The sequence below is a fragment of the Eubalaena glacialis genome, chromosome 6 (assembly GCF_028564815.1).
Source record: "Eubalaena glacialis isolate mEubGla1 chromosome 6, mEubGla1.1.hap2.+ XY, whole genome shotgun sequence".
Classification (NCBI taxonomy): domain Eukaryota; kingdom Metazoa; phylum Chordata; class Mammalia; order Artiodactyla; family Balaenidae; genus Eubalaena; species Eubalaena glacialis.
In genome coordinates this window covers 56,066,926-56,083,893 of record NC_083721.1, presented here as the reverse complement: position 1 = coordinate 56,083,893, position 16,968 = coordinate 56,066,926, and the positions used below count along the sequence as shown (strand labels likewise).

Here is a 16,968-nt window from a genome sequence, read left to right as displayed (position 1 = left end):
ACTAGTCACAATCGTGGGAATTCCCATAATGTTATCAGCCAATTTTTCAGCAGGAATTTTACAGGCCAGAAGGGAATGACATGCTGTATTTAAAATGCTGAAAGGAAAAATCTTACCACCAAAAATATTCTACCTGGCAAGGTTGTCATTCAGAAATGAAGGAGAGAGAAAGAATTTCCCAGACAAGCAAAAACTAAGAGTTCATCACCACCTTACAAGCTGGTTCATAAACCAGCCTTACAATAAATGTTAAAGGGTCTTCTTTAAGTGGAGAAGACAAGGTCATAACTAGAGATAAGAAAGTATATGAAAGGAAAACTCTCACTGCTAAGGCAAATATATAGTAAAGGCAGTGGATTGTCACTTAAAAAGTGAATGTTAAATGATAAAAGTTGTAAAATCAAGTATAACTACAGTAAGTGTTATTTGTGTATACAAAATAGAAAGATGTAAATATGACATCAAAAACATAAAACATGGTTGGGGGGAGTAAAAATGTAGTTTTCAGAATGTGTTTGAACTTAAGTGACTATCAGCTTAAAGCAATCAGCTGTGTATATAGGTTCATGTATATAAACCTCATGGTAACCACAAACCAAAAACCTATAATAGCTACACAAAAAGTAAAGGGGAAGGAACTGAAACACAAAGCTAAAGAAAATCATCAAACCACGAGGGAAGAAACTAAAAGACGAAAGGAATAGACAAGAACTACAAAAACAACCAGAAAACAATTAACAAAATGACAATAAATGTGCATACCTATCAATAACCACTTTCAATGTAAATGGACTAAATGCTCCAATCAAAAGACACAGGGTGGCTGAATGGACACAAGAACAAGACGCATCTACATGCTGCCTACAAAAGATTCACTTCAAACCTAAAGATATACATGCACTGAAAGTGAAAGGATGGAAAAATATGTTCCTTACAAATGGAAACAAAAAGAAAGCTGAGGTAGCAGTTCTCATATCAAGGAAAATAGACTTTAAAACAAAGACTTTAAGAGAAGACAAAAAAAAAAAAAGGTGTTACGTAAGGATAAAGGGATCAATCCAAGAAGAGAATATAACATTCATAAGTATTTATGAACTCAACAAAGGAGCACCTAAATATATAAAGCAAGTAGTATAGGAAAATTGACAGTAATACAATAGCTGGGGACTTTGATACTCCACTTACATCAGTGGATAGATCATCTACACAGAAAATTAATAAGAAAATATTGGCCTTAAATGACACATCAGACTTGATGGAATTAATAGACATATATAGAACATTCCATTCAAAACCAACATAATACATACTCTTTTCAAGTGCACGTGAAATACTCTCCAAGATAGATCACATGCTAAGCCACAAAACCAGTCTCAGTAAATTTAAAAAGATTGAAGTCATATCAAGCATCTTTTCCTATCACAACAGTATTAAACTAGAAATCAGTTACAAGAAGAAAAATGGAAAAAACCCAAACAAGTGGAGGCTAAACAACATGCTACTAAACAACCATTGGGTCACTGAAGAAATCAAAGAGGAAATTAAAAAATACCTGGGACAAATGAAAATGGAAACACAATGATCCAAAATCTTTGCATTGCAGCAAAAGCAGTTCTAAGAGGGAAGTTTATGGTGATATAGGCCTACATCAAGAAATAAGAAAAATCTCAAATAAACAATATAACCTTATACCTAAAGGAACTAGAAAAGAGGAACCATCAAAGCCCAAAAGTAGTAGAAAAAAGGAAATAGTAAGATCAGAGCAAAAATAAATGAAAAAAAGGACTTAAAAAAAACAGTAAAAAAAGATCAGTGAAACTAAGAGCTGGCTTTTTGAAAAGATAAAATTTATGAACCTTTAAGCCAGACTCTTGAAGAAAAAAAGAGAAAGGGCCCAAATAAATAGAATAAGAAATGAAAGAGAAGTTACAATTGACACCACAAAAATACAAAGGATCATAAGAGATTATTACTAACAGTTATACACCAGCAAATTAGACAACCTAGAAGTGATACATAAATTCTTAAAAACACTCAATCTTCCAAGACTGAATCAGGAAGAGATAGAAAATCTGAGCAGTCCAATTACTGGAAGTGAAATTGAATTAGTAATCAAAAAACTCTGAACAGACAGAAGTCTGGGAGCAGATAGTTTCACAGGTAAATCTACTATACATTTAAAGAAGAGTTATTACCTATCCTTCTCAAGCTATTCCAAAAAAATAGAAGGAGGAATACCCTCAAATTTGTTCTGTGAGGCCAGATTTACCCTGATACTAAAACCAGTCAAAGACACTAGAAAAAAAAAAAAAAAATACAGGACAATATCCCTGATGAACATAGATGTAAAAATCCTTGACAAAATACTAGCAAAATGAATTCAGCAGTACATGAAAAGGATCATAGGCCACAATCACCTGGGATTTATCCCAGGAATGCAAGGATGGTTCAATATCCACAAATTAATTTAACATGATACACCACATTAGCAAGACAAAAGAAAAATATCATTTGATTATCTCAATTGATGCAGAAAGAGCAGTTGACAAAATCCAACATCCATTTATGATAAACACTCAACAAAGTGGGTGTACCCAAGATAATAAAGGCCACGTATAACAAACCCACAGCTAACATCATATTCAATGGAGAAAAACTGAAGGCTTTTCCTCTAAGGTCAGAAACAAGACAGGATGCCCACTCTCACCACTTTTATTCAACATTGTATAGGAAGTCCTAGCCACAGCAATCAGACAAGAAAAGAGATAAAAGGTATCCAAATTGGAAAGGAAAAAGTAAAACTGTCATATTTACATATAACATGATGCTAAATATAGAAAAGCCTAAAGACTCCATGGAAAAAATGTTAGAACTGGTAAATGAATTCAGTAAGTGGTAGCATACAAAATCAATATACAGAAATCTGTTGTATATCTATATATTAAGAATGAACTATCAGAAAGAGAAATTAAGAAAGCAATCCCATTTACAATTGCATCAAAAAAGAATAAATTTAACCAAGGAGGTGAAAGACCTATACTCTGAAAACTATAAGACACTGATGAAAGAAATTGAAGACAACACAGACAAATGGAAAGATATTCTGTGCTCATAGATTGAAGGAATTAATATCGTTAAAATGTCCATACTACCCAAAGCAATCTACAGATTTAATGAATCCCTATCAAAATACCAATGGCATTTTTTAAAGAACTGGAACACATAATCCTAAAATTTTCATGGAAACACAAAAGACCCTGTATAAGCAATCTTAAGAAAGAAGAACAAAGCTGCAGGTTATCACTCTCTTTGATTTCAAACTATAACACAAAGCTTTAGTAATCAAAACTGTATGTTACTGGCACAAAAACAGACACACAGATCAATGGAACAGAATAGAGAGCCCAGAAAGAAACCCACACACGTATGGTCAACTATTTTACAATAAAGGAGCCAAGACTATACAGTGGGGGAAAGACAGTCTCTCTTCAATAAATGGTGTTGGTAAAACTGGACAGGTATATGGAAAAGAATGAAACTGGACTACTTTCAGTAGTCTAAACTTTTAAACTTCATTTATTTATTTGTTTGTTTGTTTGTTTATTGGCTGTGTTGGGTCTTCGTTGCTGCGTGCAGGCTTTCTCTAGTTGCGGTGAGTGGGGGCTACTCTTCGTTGCGGTGCACAGGCTTCTCATTGCGGTGGCTTCTCTTGTTGTGGAGCACGGGCTCTAGGTGCACAGGCTTCAGTAGTTGTGGCACATGGGCTCAGTAGTTGTGGCTCATGGGCTCTAAAGCGCAGGCTCAGTAGTTGTGGCTCACAGGCTTAGTTGCTCCTCAGCACGTGGGATCTTCCCGGACCAGGGCTCAAACCCGTGTCGCCTGCATTGGCAGGCAGATTCTTAACCACAGTGCCAGGGAAGTCCCAAAACTTTTAAACTTTTAAAATGTAAGATTTATTTCTCATCTCCCTATAGCACACTGAAATAGTCATTGAAGGCCAGTAAACATTTATATAAGGCAAGGAGTAATTAATGGCTGATTTCATTTATTTATTTTATTCACTAGTGCAACCTTGATAAAATGAAAGCTAGTAAAATATTGTAGTGGATTGACCTATTATACATTTCATGAATTTTACTCAGAAGTTTAAGTCATGTGTATCTAAAGTGATACATAAAAATGGAAGGGAGATGACTGATTATGTATTCTAAGGACTCTTTTCAATGTATGGCACTTTGGAAATGCTTTGTGATTTCAAATCTGTTCTCAACTTTTGTCTAAAAGGGCAAAAAAGAGGAAGAAAGGGCTAAGGGAGACAACTGTCAAGATATTCATAACTCTTACTTTCAAAACAGTGTCTAAAATTCTTGTGGAAATTTTCTTAGAATTTCAGTGAGTCTTTTATATCAAGAAAAAGACTGGTATAGCACCAAGACCTCATCTACTGATGTTAGGGAAAGCCTTTAACCCTATTGGCAGACTCAGGCCTTAAGGCCTATGTCGTATGATTTAAATAGGCAATAGCCTTTTTCTAAGATCATGAAATCATTTCACTGAAGTGTGATTTGTTGCATTTGGATTGATTGAACTGTGCTGATCATGACATTACCATTAGTAACATATTATTTTTAGTGGACTGACCCAAGAGTGTATTTACTATCAGCCATATTCTTACAAAATAAGCTTTACCATTGTTTTTCTGACTTAAAAAAGTAATACATATCACTTTAGGATACCTATACAACATAAGAAGTCTAGAGAAAAAACAAAAATCATCTGGAGTCTCAGCCTGGAAATAAACTATTGAGGTATTCTAGTGAATTTCCTACTTCCCTTTCTGTCTTTTTTCTTGAAAAAGGAAAAACCATAAATGGACTCATATAGCTTACATACTTGTAAATGCTGATTTGCCTCCCGTATTTTCAGAAATCTTTTTGTAGTTGCCTGTGCTCTACTTTTATGGATGTACTATAATTTACTTAACTCTCATCTTGATGGATATTAAGGATATTTCCAAGTTTTCTTGATATTATGAAAGTATCTAGTGTTATATACCTTTAGTACATACTAAAGGTATGTAACACTAGAAATGGCAGAGAAGGTATTTTAAGGCTCATGATACATATTGCCAACATGTTTTCCAGCACCATTGTATCAGTTACTACTGCAGGTGAGAATACCTGTCTTTCACCTCACAAGCTTGACATCATTATAATTCTAAAATCTTTGGTAATTTGACGGTTAAAAAAACATCATCTTAATTTTCATTTTTGTGTTAGTAAGGGTAAGTGTTCTCTTTTATATTTATTCTATTGGTCATATTTTTGGGGGGGCCATGCCTTGAGGGATCTTAGTTCCCTGACCTGGGATCAAACCCATGCCCCCTGCAGTGGAAGCACGGAGTCCTAAACACTGGACCAGCAGGGAATTCCCTTCTATTGATCATATTTTAAGGAATGTGATCATAAACCTAAAAAAATATTTTAGTGGCAATTTTTTTTTTGTAAATAATTTTTTTAACCTCTTTATTGGAGTATAATTGCTTTACAATGGTGTGATAGTTTCTGCTGTATAACAAAGTGAATCAGCTATACCTAAACATATATCCCCTTATCCCCTCCCTCTTGCGTCTCCCTCCCATCCTCCCTATCCCACCCCTCTAGGTGGTCACAAAGCACGGAGCTGATCTCCCTGTGCTATGCGGCTGCTTCCCACTAGCAATCTATTTTACATTTGGTAGTGTATATATGTCCACATAGTGGCAATTTTTTAATTAAGCTCATCTTAGAACAAGTAAATGTAGTGTGTGTGTGTGTGTGTGTGTGTGTAGGAGGTACCTATATACTTGATTCACCCAGCCTGCGCTCACATTTAAAGGTGTTTTTGATAATAGTACCTAAATATTTGTAGAGCTCTTGCTTTGTGTGATAGGCACTATGCAAAGTACTCTACATCTGAAATCACATTTACTTCTTTCAGGAACTCTATGGGGATAGATACTGTTGTTATCATTCCCATTTTATAGACAAGAAGCAGAGGCACAGATTGGTGAGGCAATTTGCCCACCATCCCCCAACTGTTTCTTGGTAGTACTGGGATTTGAAACAGTGCTATTTACCATTACATTATAGTGCCTCCCTGTCTTGAAATTATTTCGAATGTGTTTTTTTTTTTCTTTTCCCAAGAAGGGTGAACCTATATCTGGATATACACACTGAGTAAAAGAAACTGTTATTTATAGAGTAGAATGTGGACCCACTTTATTTATTCAATAAATGTCTTTTGACAGGGTACCTACTGATTACTAGGCACTGGGTGGTATGCTAGAGATGTAGAAGTGAAATGTAAATTTCCCCTGGCTTTGTAGCACTGTTCTGTGCCTTCTGTCACATCTTCAGGAGAGACATGAATCTAAATCTACTTCTCCCTTGGTACTCTTTGTAGGAGGCCTCCTGTTTATGGCCTGGGGATTCCACCAACAGGAAAGCCCCCTTTTTCCCCGCTTGCTGCTTGGTTTTGCATTTTTTAGAGTGCAGAATCTTACACACTCTAAAGTATTACTAGTAACTCAGACCCATGACTTTCTAAATTTCTAGTTCCTTTTAACTTTTTCTGTACTTGACCACAGGGGGTTTCTCTCTGGTTTTTCTAGCTCTGAGTGTCATTCTTTTTGGTGATCCAAGATAAAACCTAAACCTTCTGTCAGCTAAACATCCAGTAAAGACAGCAGATTATGCTTTCACTTTTAGGAGAAAGAGTTTCTTTATACCAGAACTGTATCTTGAACTGTATCTCAGGATGCCATCGATCCTACTGAGAAAGAAGCCTTGAGAAGACTTCTAAACTCTGGAAGCCAAGCCAAGGGCTCCCAAATGTGGTGAGCCTTAGACCACATTTTGAAGACAAAGGTCTCTCACAGGAAAATGTTCCTAAATACCTTTGCCTTTAGCTTTAACTTACAAGCTTTTAAGCAGAATCTTATGCTTAGCAAACAGCTCAGAGAATCTTAGAATCAAACACTGAGCCTTAACCAAAGTAACAATTTTCTTAATAGTATTGCAGTTCAGGTGTTTTGTTTTTGTTCTGAAAACTGTACCAACTCAGTTTTCCACTGCACTGACAATTATGTTCCTGGCTGATTTTCAGGGTTATCCTTCCTTACTCTTTGACAATATAACAGGTATTTTCTATCATTTAGATGTTTGATGAATGATTTCAATTGCTGCCCATCAAGACCTGTAGTTTTTATAGGATTACGTTTCAACTCCATATCAAGAACTGGATAACATCGGGGAAGGGGAAGGGTAAGCTGGGACGAAGTGAGAGAGTGGCATGGACATATATACACTACCAAATATAAGATTGATAGCTAAGTGGGAAGCAGCTGCATAGCACAGGGAGATCAGCTCGGTGCTTTGAGACCACCTAGAGGGGTGGAATAGGGAGAATGGGAGGGAGACGCAAGAGGGAGGGGATATGGGGATATATGTATACATATAGCTGATTCACTTTGTTATACAGCAGAAACTAACACAACATTGTAAAGCAATTATACTCCAATAAAGATGTTAAAAAAAAAAACTGGATAACATGTTGAAATTCTTTGAGATAGGAGTATCTATTCTTATTTTTTCTTCTTTAGAACTGTTGTATTATTCAGTGAATCCCTGCTTTACACAGAACTGCGGGACTATAAACGTGACCATATAAGCTGAAACTCTGCAAAGCAATCTAATAATAAATGCCAAAATTTACTGTAGTTCCGTGACCTTTAAATTTTTTGTCAAAACATTAAAACCTCTCTTACTGTCAGAAATAAATGTATTAGGAAATGAAAAAAATAGTAAAACTATTATTTAGTACATGATAAATTAAAACATAAAAAACATTGAGAATTGAAGAATTTTATCAAGAGTAGTTTGAAAAATGCTTGCCTCTTCTTCTCATATAACTGAATACAGAGCAAGCATCTTGTCTATGCCCTGGTGAATTGTCATACTCCTTTCTAAGATCGAATCAGCTTCCATCACTTTTAATGTCATGAACTATCCATCTCAAAGAATTCCTTTCATGTGAAGTTTTTCTGCCAGAGTCACGTCCTCTGGGACATCTTCATTCTTTGTCACAGCCGCCTCATTGTCCTCATGTATGCCAATAAGTTCACTTTTACTAAGTTCTTCTGGCTGCATATCTAGACTCTCTTTGAATGGCAGTAGTGTTGACATTCCACAGTCAGCTATTCTGTAACTCCAGTTACCTTCTATTCGAATTTCGCTTCCAGCATTATCACATCTCGTTTCTTTGCTCCCTCACCTTTATTGCCCAGTTTCCTCTTTTGATTATCCATTGTAAAATGTTGCAGTGGCTTATGACTGGGAGACAGGAGGTAACACAACATATGCTTTGCTGTCTGTGCGTGAATTGAATGACAGATGTGCAGTGACCAGTCACCAGCAGTCTTTGAAAAGGGTAACTGATCATGATGCACATCTGTTATTTATGTAGTGATTTGTGAATTGAAGAGACATCAGAGAAGTTTACACTTTATGCAGTTACTCAGTTAATATATTGTGGTAGCTGAAATTTGAACTCTGGTTTGGGGGGACTTGTGTTATTTAACTAAATGATGGTAACTGAAATTCATGCATGTCAGAACCGGGCAAGGAGAGGACAGCTGTAATTTATTTCAAATTTGTGCATTCTAGGCATCTTTCATTTTGTTTTCTAACTTTCTAGTCCCTGCTCAAGATTCTTCCTTCCACAAGGATTTTGGTTACTGCTCAGGGGTCTCTATAGCAATTGATTAGGGGTCTCTATAGAAATCATTGTTGGAAAATTCAAGGAAAAAAATTCTCCATCACAACAGCCTGAGATCCTACTAAGTCCTTGAGTGCAATCTTGAGGACTAGCTTAATATTGAAAGTGATTAGGCCATGAAATCACATTTAAAAGAAGTAATGGAACAGGATTTCTTTGTAGATTAGAAAAATCATTCTGACCGAAGTAAAGACATATATTAACTGCACCAGGAAATTTCTATCCACAAAGGTAAAATATCATCATGATAGATATTATTACAGAGAATTCTATTAAATAATCTTGGACTCCCATTGCTTTCCCTTGGTCCTGTCCACATAATTATCAAATTCTGTTATTAAATCGTGTTTTTATACACTGATTTTATTGTGGAAGGAACTGAACAAAACTATAGCTTAGCAATATACTCTTTTGTAGAAATACAGTTGCTATTCCTTTGACCCTTTCCAAATTCAAACGTCCCAACTTCCTGCATATATTCTGAAGGTGTGGCACCATCCACAGGACCAGGAATGTTTGGAACCAAGGAAAGAAAGTTAGTGTGTTAGACATCCTCTTCTTTTATCTTTTATATTCAAAGTACTTCAAAGCCCAGGCTTCATAAAGCTTGGGCTCTTTTATTTCTGGGTCCTGTAGACTGGGAATGTGATTTCTAGTCAGTCTTCATTTTGACAAAATTGTTTCATCGAAACAAGTTGGATAGTGTATGGAGTTCATTATAAAATTATTTTACTCGCCTTCTGGCAAGTGATCAGTTTATTATTGGCATTAATATTCATTTTTATCCAGCACCAGTTTCACAAAGCCTTCATTGTTTTTTTAATGTGTGTTAAATATTTTTAAAATAGTAATTTTAATTTAATTTAATAAAAAATTTGAAATTGTAATTTTATTTTAAAACTTATGAGATGTGCTTTATCCTGCATTGGAGACAATATTGATGTGCAGCTCAACAGAAACCAAAAACATTCTAAAATTACTTTCCGAGAGTTATCAGAAAATAGCCTGTAATAATAAAATCAAACGTGTCTCCCTTTATGATTTTTTCCTTATTTGATGTGCATTTTACCTCACTGTTTAACCTTCCTGTTTGCCACTAACTCACTAATCACTTACTAAGGGATCATTTAAATGTCATGCATTATAACAGACATTGAGTTCATGGATTTTAGGGTTTTGTTAGGTGGACTTCAGCCTGTGTGGATCTATGTGGGCTTATTGAATACCATCTTTGGGGTGTCATGAAAGCTAAGATGATAGTTTTATTTGATCTCCAAGTTGAGCCTGGTAATTTCACTAGACTTCTTCTACCACAGCCTGCATTCTGTCTCCTATGTGCTTTATGTCAGTGACAAGGAGACAAGAAAGCCTTAATGGAGTATCTAGTCATAGTATTAGCCACGTTTCTTCGGGTGGCTAGAGGGACATGTCATTTCTCTGTTCGCATGAATTTGAAAGATTAAATACATAATAGGGCTTTCTTAGGCTAGGGTAGACCCACACCTTTTATTTAACTGGAGGAGAAGATCTGGGAGTAACACTTCCCATGACACATTCCCCACCAACACACACACTCATTCACATATTAGAATGTCAGGAGCACTGAGGCAGAAGTACTTGTCTTTGTTCACTGTCAGCACTTAGAATAGTGATTGTCACATAGTAGGTGCTCGATCAACTGTTATTGAATAAAGTAACCTCTACTCCTACCTCAATTTGGTTGATATGACTTGGGCTAATAAAAGGGCCCAGTACATGGTAGGCACACAGTAAATATTTATAGAGCAAATGAATGAACAACCTATCTCATCTCTGAGAAGTAGCTGGCTAGATTTAATTACTTTATAGATGGTATAAAAGGGAAACTTTTAGAATTCCTAATTTGTTGAAAGAACTTGACATCGTCTCCCCATATATTTGGTATTCCCGTGTCAGGCAGCACTAAGTTTATAAGTATCTGTTAAAACTGTAAGTACCAACCACACCCAATGTTGGTCAGAATGTGGAGCAACAGGAACTCTCATACATTGCTGGTGGGAATGCAAAATGGTACAGCCACCTTGGAATACAGTTTGGTGGTTTCATGTAAAACTAAATGTACTCTTTCCGTATGATCCAGTAATCGTGCTCCTTGGTATTTACCCAAATGGAGTTGAAAACTTAAGCCCACACAGAAACCTACACATGGATGTTTATAGCTGCTTTCTTCATCATTGCCAAAACTTGGAAGCAACCAAGATAGTCTTCAGTAGGATAATGGATACACTGTGTGGTACATCCCGACAATGGAATATTATTCATCACTGAAAACAAATGAGCTGTCAATCATGTAAAGACATGGAGGAACCTTAAATACATATTCCTAAGTAAAAGAAGCCAATCTGAAAAGGCTACATACTATATGATTCCATCTATAAAACATTATGGAAAAGGCAAAACTATGCAGACAATTAAAAGGTCAGTGGTTGCTAGGAGTGGGTGGGGGGGAGGAGAGATGCATAGGCAGAGCACAAAGGGTTTTTAGGCAGTGAAGATACTCTGTATAATATATAGTATTGCATATATGGCATTATAAATTTGTCCAAACCCATAGAATGTACAGCACCAAGAGTGAACGCTAATGTAAACTGTGGACTTTGGGTGATTATGATGGGTCAATGCAGGTTCATCCTTAGTAAAAAAAAAAACAAAAAAACAAAAGTATCATTCTTGTGAGTGATGTTGATAATTAGGAAGGCTATGCATATGTGGGGGAAGGGAGTATATGGTAATTCTGTGTACCTCCCTCTCAATTTTGTTGTAAACCTGAAACTGCGCTTAAAAAAAAGTCTTTAAAAAATGTAAATACTGTATTTCCCCTATTTTATTTTGTGCATTGATTTCAGTACTTTTAGCTAAGGTCTGTCGTTGAAAGCATGAGGATTTTTGCCAGAAAATCATACCAGGAAGTTTGATAAGAGCCTGCAGTTAAGAACACATTAAATTATCTTAACAGAAGAAAGTTCTGTTTTTGTCACTATTACTAATTAGCCAGTTATTTCTCATCAGCAGTGTGTATATTAGTTGTAAGCCTGAGGCAGTTCTGCTTCTCAGGGGACATTTGACAATGTCGGGAGATATTTTTGATTGACGCAGCTTGGAGGCTGTTACTGGCATGTAGCGTGCAGAGGCCAGGGATGGTACTAAACATTCTGTAATGCACAGAACAGTCCCTAACAACAACAACTTATCTGACCCAAAATATTAATAACGTCACGATTAAGAAAGCCTGATATATATAACTTCATTCTAGGGGAATAAAGTGTCACCTATAAATTCATCATCCATGTTTATACTGCCATGACACCGTTTAGCCACTGACATATTGTGAAAAAGATTTGACATGGCTTGACATGATGTGAAGGACTTGTTCCTCAAAGGTTATTCAATTGTAGTAAGTTATCAGTTTAAGCTTTGCACCTTGTAAGTTACAGAAATGGCTTTACTTCTTGTGATTGAGTTCATGTAATTCTTTGTGTGTTTTTTTTTAAGCGCTTAAATATAAATCCAGTTATACGAAGGAGAAAACCATTTTTCTATTAGTTACTGGACTAGTGCTCACTATCGTTGTCATTGTTGGAGCCATTCTTTTCATCCCAGGTAAGATATAAAGTTATTATGAGGGAAAGCAGGATTGATAAGGTTGAGGGCATTTCTGGGGAGGTGCATATTAGTTTCCTAGGACTGCTGTAACACATTATCACAAACTGGGTATTTTAAAACAATAGAAATTCTCTCACAGTTCTGGAGGCCATAAATCTGAAATAAAGATGTTATCGGGGCCATACACGCTCGGACACTCTAGGGGAGAATCCATTCCTTGCCTCTTCTACCTTCTGGTGTATCTGGCAATCTGTGCAGCTCCTTGGCTTGTGGCAGCATAACTCCGATTTGCTCCGTGGTCACATTGTCTCCTCCTCCCCTCCATGTCTCCACTTAATTTCCCTCTGTCTCTCTGTTACAAAAATACCTGTCATTGGATTCAGGACACACCTGGATAATCCGGGGTAAGCTCCTTCTTTCAGATCCTTAGCTTAATCATATCTTTTACTATATAAGTTAATATTCACAGATTCGGGGGATTTGGAGGTGAACATATCTTTAGGGCCACCATTCAACGCACTCCAGAGGCACACTTCATTGGCCAAGACCTGGAAGTGGGAACAAATGTGAGAGGCAAATCTATCTGAAATTGCAGTTGCCTATGAAGGATGGCAGTGTGAGTGGGAAATAAGTGTCTGCAGCACATAGAAAGAACAGCAGAGACAGGCTGGGACTCACAAGTGTAAACTGTAGAAAGCCTTTGTTGTTTTTTGAGCAGAATACAGTATAGGTGTAATGTTTAGGAACATAAATTTGGCAGCTCTGTTTGCAACTGGAGTTAGTAAAGACATGGGGAGGAAGGAGATGAATCAGAAGACAACTTGAAAGAACAACTGCTTTGACTTTGGGACAGGTTGAATATAGCAAATGAAGGGAATGGTAAGAGATTCCAGAGTTTCTCACTGGAATTATGTAAGGTAGGTAAGAAGGGGGTAGAGCCAATTCAAGGCTTGACGTGTTGAGACTTAGATGTTGACATTTAAATGTCTTAAGTTTGGTCTTGAATAATCAAAAAAAAGTCATTTATTTTATGTGAAGTTTTTGGGGAAATATATATTTTTAAACCTTTTGTAGTTTATAAGAGTAGTATTGAAATTAATACATTTAATAAATTAAATACTTTAACATCCTATAAGAATAAGATGTAGGAAAATATTAATTAGTATTTTTAATTTTTAACAGGTGAATATTCAACAAAGAATGCTTGTGGACTTGGTTTAATTGTAATTCCTACAGCAATATTAATATTACTTCAGTACTATGTGTTTATGATAAGTGAGTATTTGTTATAGCATGACTTTGCCCACCTTTTTCATTTAAAAAGCAGCATTTTTGGTTAAAATATTCTTGTATGATTTTTTTTAACAACTCAATAGAAGTTGGTTTATTAAAAGATTTCCCAGGCTATTCTTAGTGATATTTTCCCCATATGGATTAATTTTAAGGTTAACTTCGGTTTTCAAGGCATTCAGTTATCTTGTAAAAAATGATTTTCCTATACACTTGATATCAGTGGTTTTTAAAATTATGCTACATAATTTCTTAATGATTATCTTCATATTTTTATTTCAGTTTTTTGAAGCTATAAGTAGGTATTAAACATGCCCTTTCTCTTCTTTTGCTAAGCCTCTCTGTTTAAAATTCTACAAAACAGGATTATAAATAACAAATAATAGCTTTATTTTGTTGTTGTTGTTACTGGCAAATCTTTACATTGTAGTTTTAAAAAATGATGTAGATATCCAACTATAATTGATGTCATTTTCACTGCATTTTGGGAGTAAATCATTAACGTATTTTTGATATCATTAGAGTCTATTTTTTTCCATTTACATGTTTAACTCTCAGCCTTAGAGCCTATCTCTGGCTTGCTGTACCCTGGAGGGGTATTGATTTGTTATAAAATCACAGATCTAGGCACATGGATGGAGGTTCGGATGTTTACAGTGGCGTGTTTGTGTAATGGTTCTCTCCACCAGAGCAATTCTGTGTGCATGTGGCAAAGCCAGGCATAATAGCCATTCACGTGGTAAAATGCACAAGGGTGGTAAAAGCAGCACTGTTTTAAGATTTGGGGTAAAAACTGCCAGTCCCAACCCGAGTCATGGCAAGACAGGCATTTAGAAAGTTTCTTCCCCTCTTTGACCGAGTATTAGTTGAAAGAAGTGCAGCCGAAACTGTAACCAAAGGAGGCATTATGCTTCCAGAAAAATCACAAGGAAAAGTATTGCAAGCAACGGTAGTAGCTGTTGGATCAGGCTCTAAAGGAAAGGGTGGAGAGATTCAACCAGTTAGTGTGAAAGTTGGAGATAAAGTTCTTCTCCCAGAATATGGAGGCACCAAAGTAGTTCTAGATGACAAGGATTATTTCTTATTTAGAGATGGTGACATTCTTGGAAAATATGTCGACTAAAATGAGTCACTATTGAAATGGCATCACATGAAGCTGCCCGTTCCCCCAATGGCATCACGTGAAGCTGCCACTGAAGTTCTGAAATCTTTCATTCTGTAAATAATTTGCCAGTCCACCTCAGCTCACTGTGAAAATTAAAGATTGCTGAATGTGTGTATCTGGAGCTGACCACTTGTATGGAAAGGCAAGGTTTAGATCACTGGAAAAGAATCTACCATCTGACAAGGAGCTCCAGAGGCAGTCTTTGGTCATAGGATATTATTCTTGATTGCACAAAATACAAGTAGGAGTGATTGCTTTTTAAACACTCTCAACCCACTTCTCCTCTCTGCAGCTATGGGGGTGTCCTTCTTCACCATTGCCATATTGATCCTTCAAGTACTGGGCCACGTGCTCTCTGTGGTTGGATTCAGCCTCTGTGTCTCAGGTAAAAGTCTCATCCTTCTCTAGTCTCACTTTGTCTTACCAGGGATTTCTCTTAGAGTTCTTCTTTCTGTTTCTTTTTCTTTCTTCCTTTTTTTTTTTAATATATAGACTTTATTTTTTAGAGCAGTTTTAGGCTCACAGCAAAATTGAGTGGAAAGTACAGAGAATTCCCGTATACCCCACATAACAGCATCCTCCGCTATCCCCCAGCAGAGTGGTAAATGTGTTATAGTTGTTGAACCAGCATTGACATATTACCACCCAGAATCCATAGTTTACATTAGGGTTCATTCTTAGTGTTGTACATGCTATGATGTTGATAAATGTATAATGACATGAATCATAGTCATAGTTATAATATCATACAATAAAGTTTCACTGCCCTAAAAATCCTCTGTGCTCTGCCTATTCATCCTCCCTCCCCCTAAACCCCTAGCAACCACTGATCTTTTTACTGTCTTCATAGTTTTGCGTTTGCAGAATGTCTTATAGTTGGAATCATGCAGTATTTTGCCTTTTCAGATTGGCTTCTTTTACTTAGTAACCGTGTCTTTTTGTGGCTTGATAGCTCTTTTCCTTTTAGCACTGAATAACATTCCATTGTATGTATGTATGTATGTACCACAGTTTGTTTATCCATTCACCTATTGAGGGACAGCTTGGTTGCTTCCGATTTGGGGCAATTAAGAATAAGTTGCTCTAGACATCCATGTGCATTTTTGGTGTGGACGTAAGTTTCAGCTCCATTTGGGTCAATACCAAGGAGTGCATTTGCTGGGTTGTACATTAAGAATATATTTAGTTTTTTAACAAATTGCCAAAGTGTCTTCCAAGGTGGCTGTACCATTTTGCATTACCACCAGCAGTGGATGAAAATTCCTGTCGCTCCACATCCTTGCCAGCCATTTGGTGCTGTGAGCTTTTCTTTTAGTACTCTCATTTTCACCCCACTGAGAATAGTGCTTTCCACATTGCCATAAGAATATTGGCTGTATATGGCTTGTGGGCTGATTGTTCCAGCAGTCAAACTGCTATGCCTATATTTGTGGGAGAGCTTTTAAAATAACCAGGCTCCATCCAGTTGGTTGGAGCCTTAGCTTTACACACTATTTTCCATTAGTCTTGATGTGATAAGGTACATATTATACAGACAAAGCCTTTTTTCTTTTAGTAATTGGGAGTCATTTCACTGACTGACTTAATAGTGATGAACATATGTAGATAATTTTTGTTTCTTGATAATTAGAAAAAGAATCTCCTTAAAACTCAATATTATTACTGTTATTGCTAGTTCTTTTTTAAAAGTTCAATTATTTCATGTGAATTTCTAATACAGAATTTCATTTGTTTTTTACAGAGTGTACCCCAGTACACGGTCCTCTTCTGATTTCAGGTTTGGGTATTATAGCTCTAGCAGAATTACTTGGATTAGTTTATATGAAATGTGTTGGTAAGTCAACCTTATTTTTGTTAGCTTATGCCAGGAAAATGCTTTTGGTTAATTCTTACTGTTTAGGACCAAAGAAATGCATTGGTAACTCCAAAAATGAGAAAATACAGTGAATGCTGCTGTATTTTTTAAATAAATTTGGAATTTTTTGGGGGGCAATAAAAGAGGGTAGAAATCATATGAACTAATGAAAAGTTTAGATTATTAACTAGTTTAAAAG

The 16,968-nt window shown here is 36.2% G+C and overlaps 2 protein-coding genes across 3 annotated transcripts in view; both read left to right on the top strand.

The window, feature by feature from the left end:
- CD47 (CD47 molecule) overlaps positions 1–16,968 on the top strand; it is a 58,088-nt gene that overhangs the window by 25,517 nt on the left and 15,603 nt on the right. For both annotated transcript variants that reach the window (XM_061193047.1, XM_061193048.1), the window contains exons 4-7: positions 12,349–12,456; positions 13,642–13,734; positions 15,207–15,299; positions 16,656–16,748. In XM_061193047.1, coding sequence (XP_061049030.1) covers positions 12,349–12,456; positions 13,642–13,734; positions 15,207–15,299; positions 16,656–16,748 — 387 coding nt within the window. The remainder of the gene's footprint in view (positions 1–12,348; positions 12,457–13,641; positions 13,735–15,206; positions 15,300–16,655; positions 16,749–16,968) is intronic.
- LOC133093287 (10 kDa heat shock protein, mitochondrial-like) lies at positions 14,559–14,872 on the top strand. The gene has a single exon (XM_061193045.1). It carries the CDS (start codon positions 14,564–14,566, stop codon positions 14,870–14,872), a length of 309 nt encoding a protein of 102 aa, XP_061049028.1. The 5' UTR covers positions 14,559–14,563.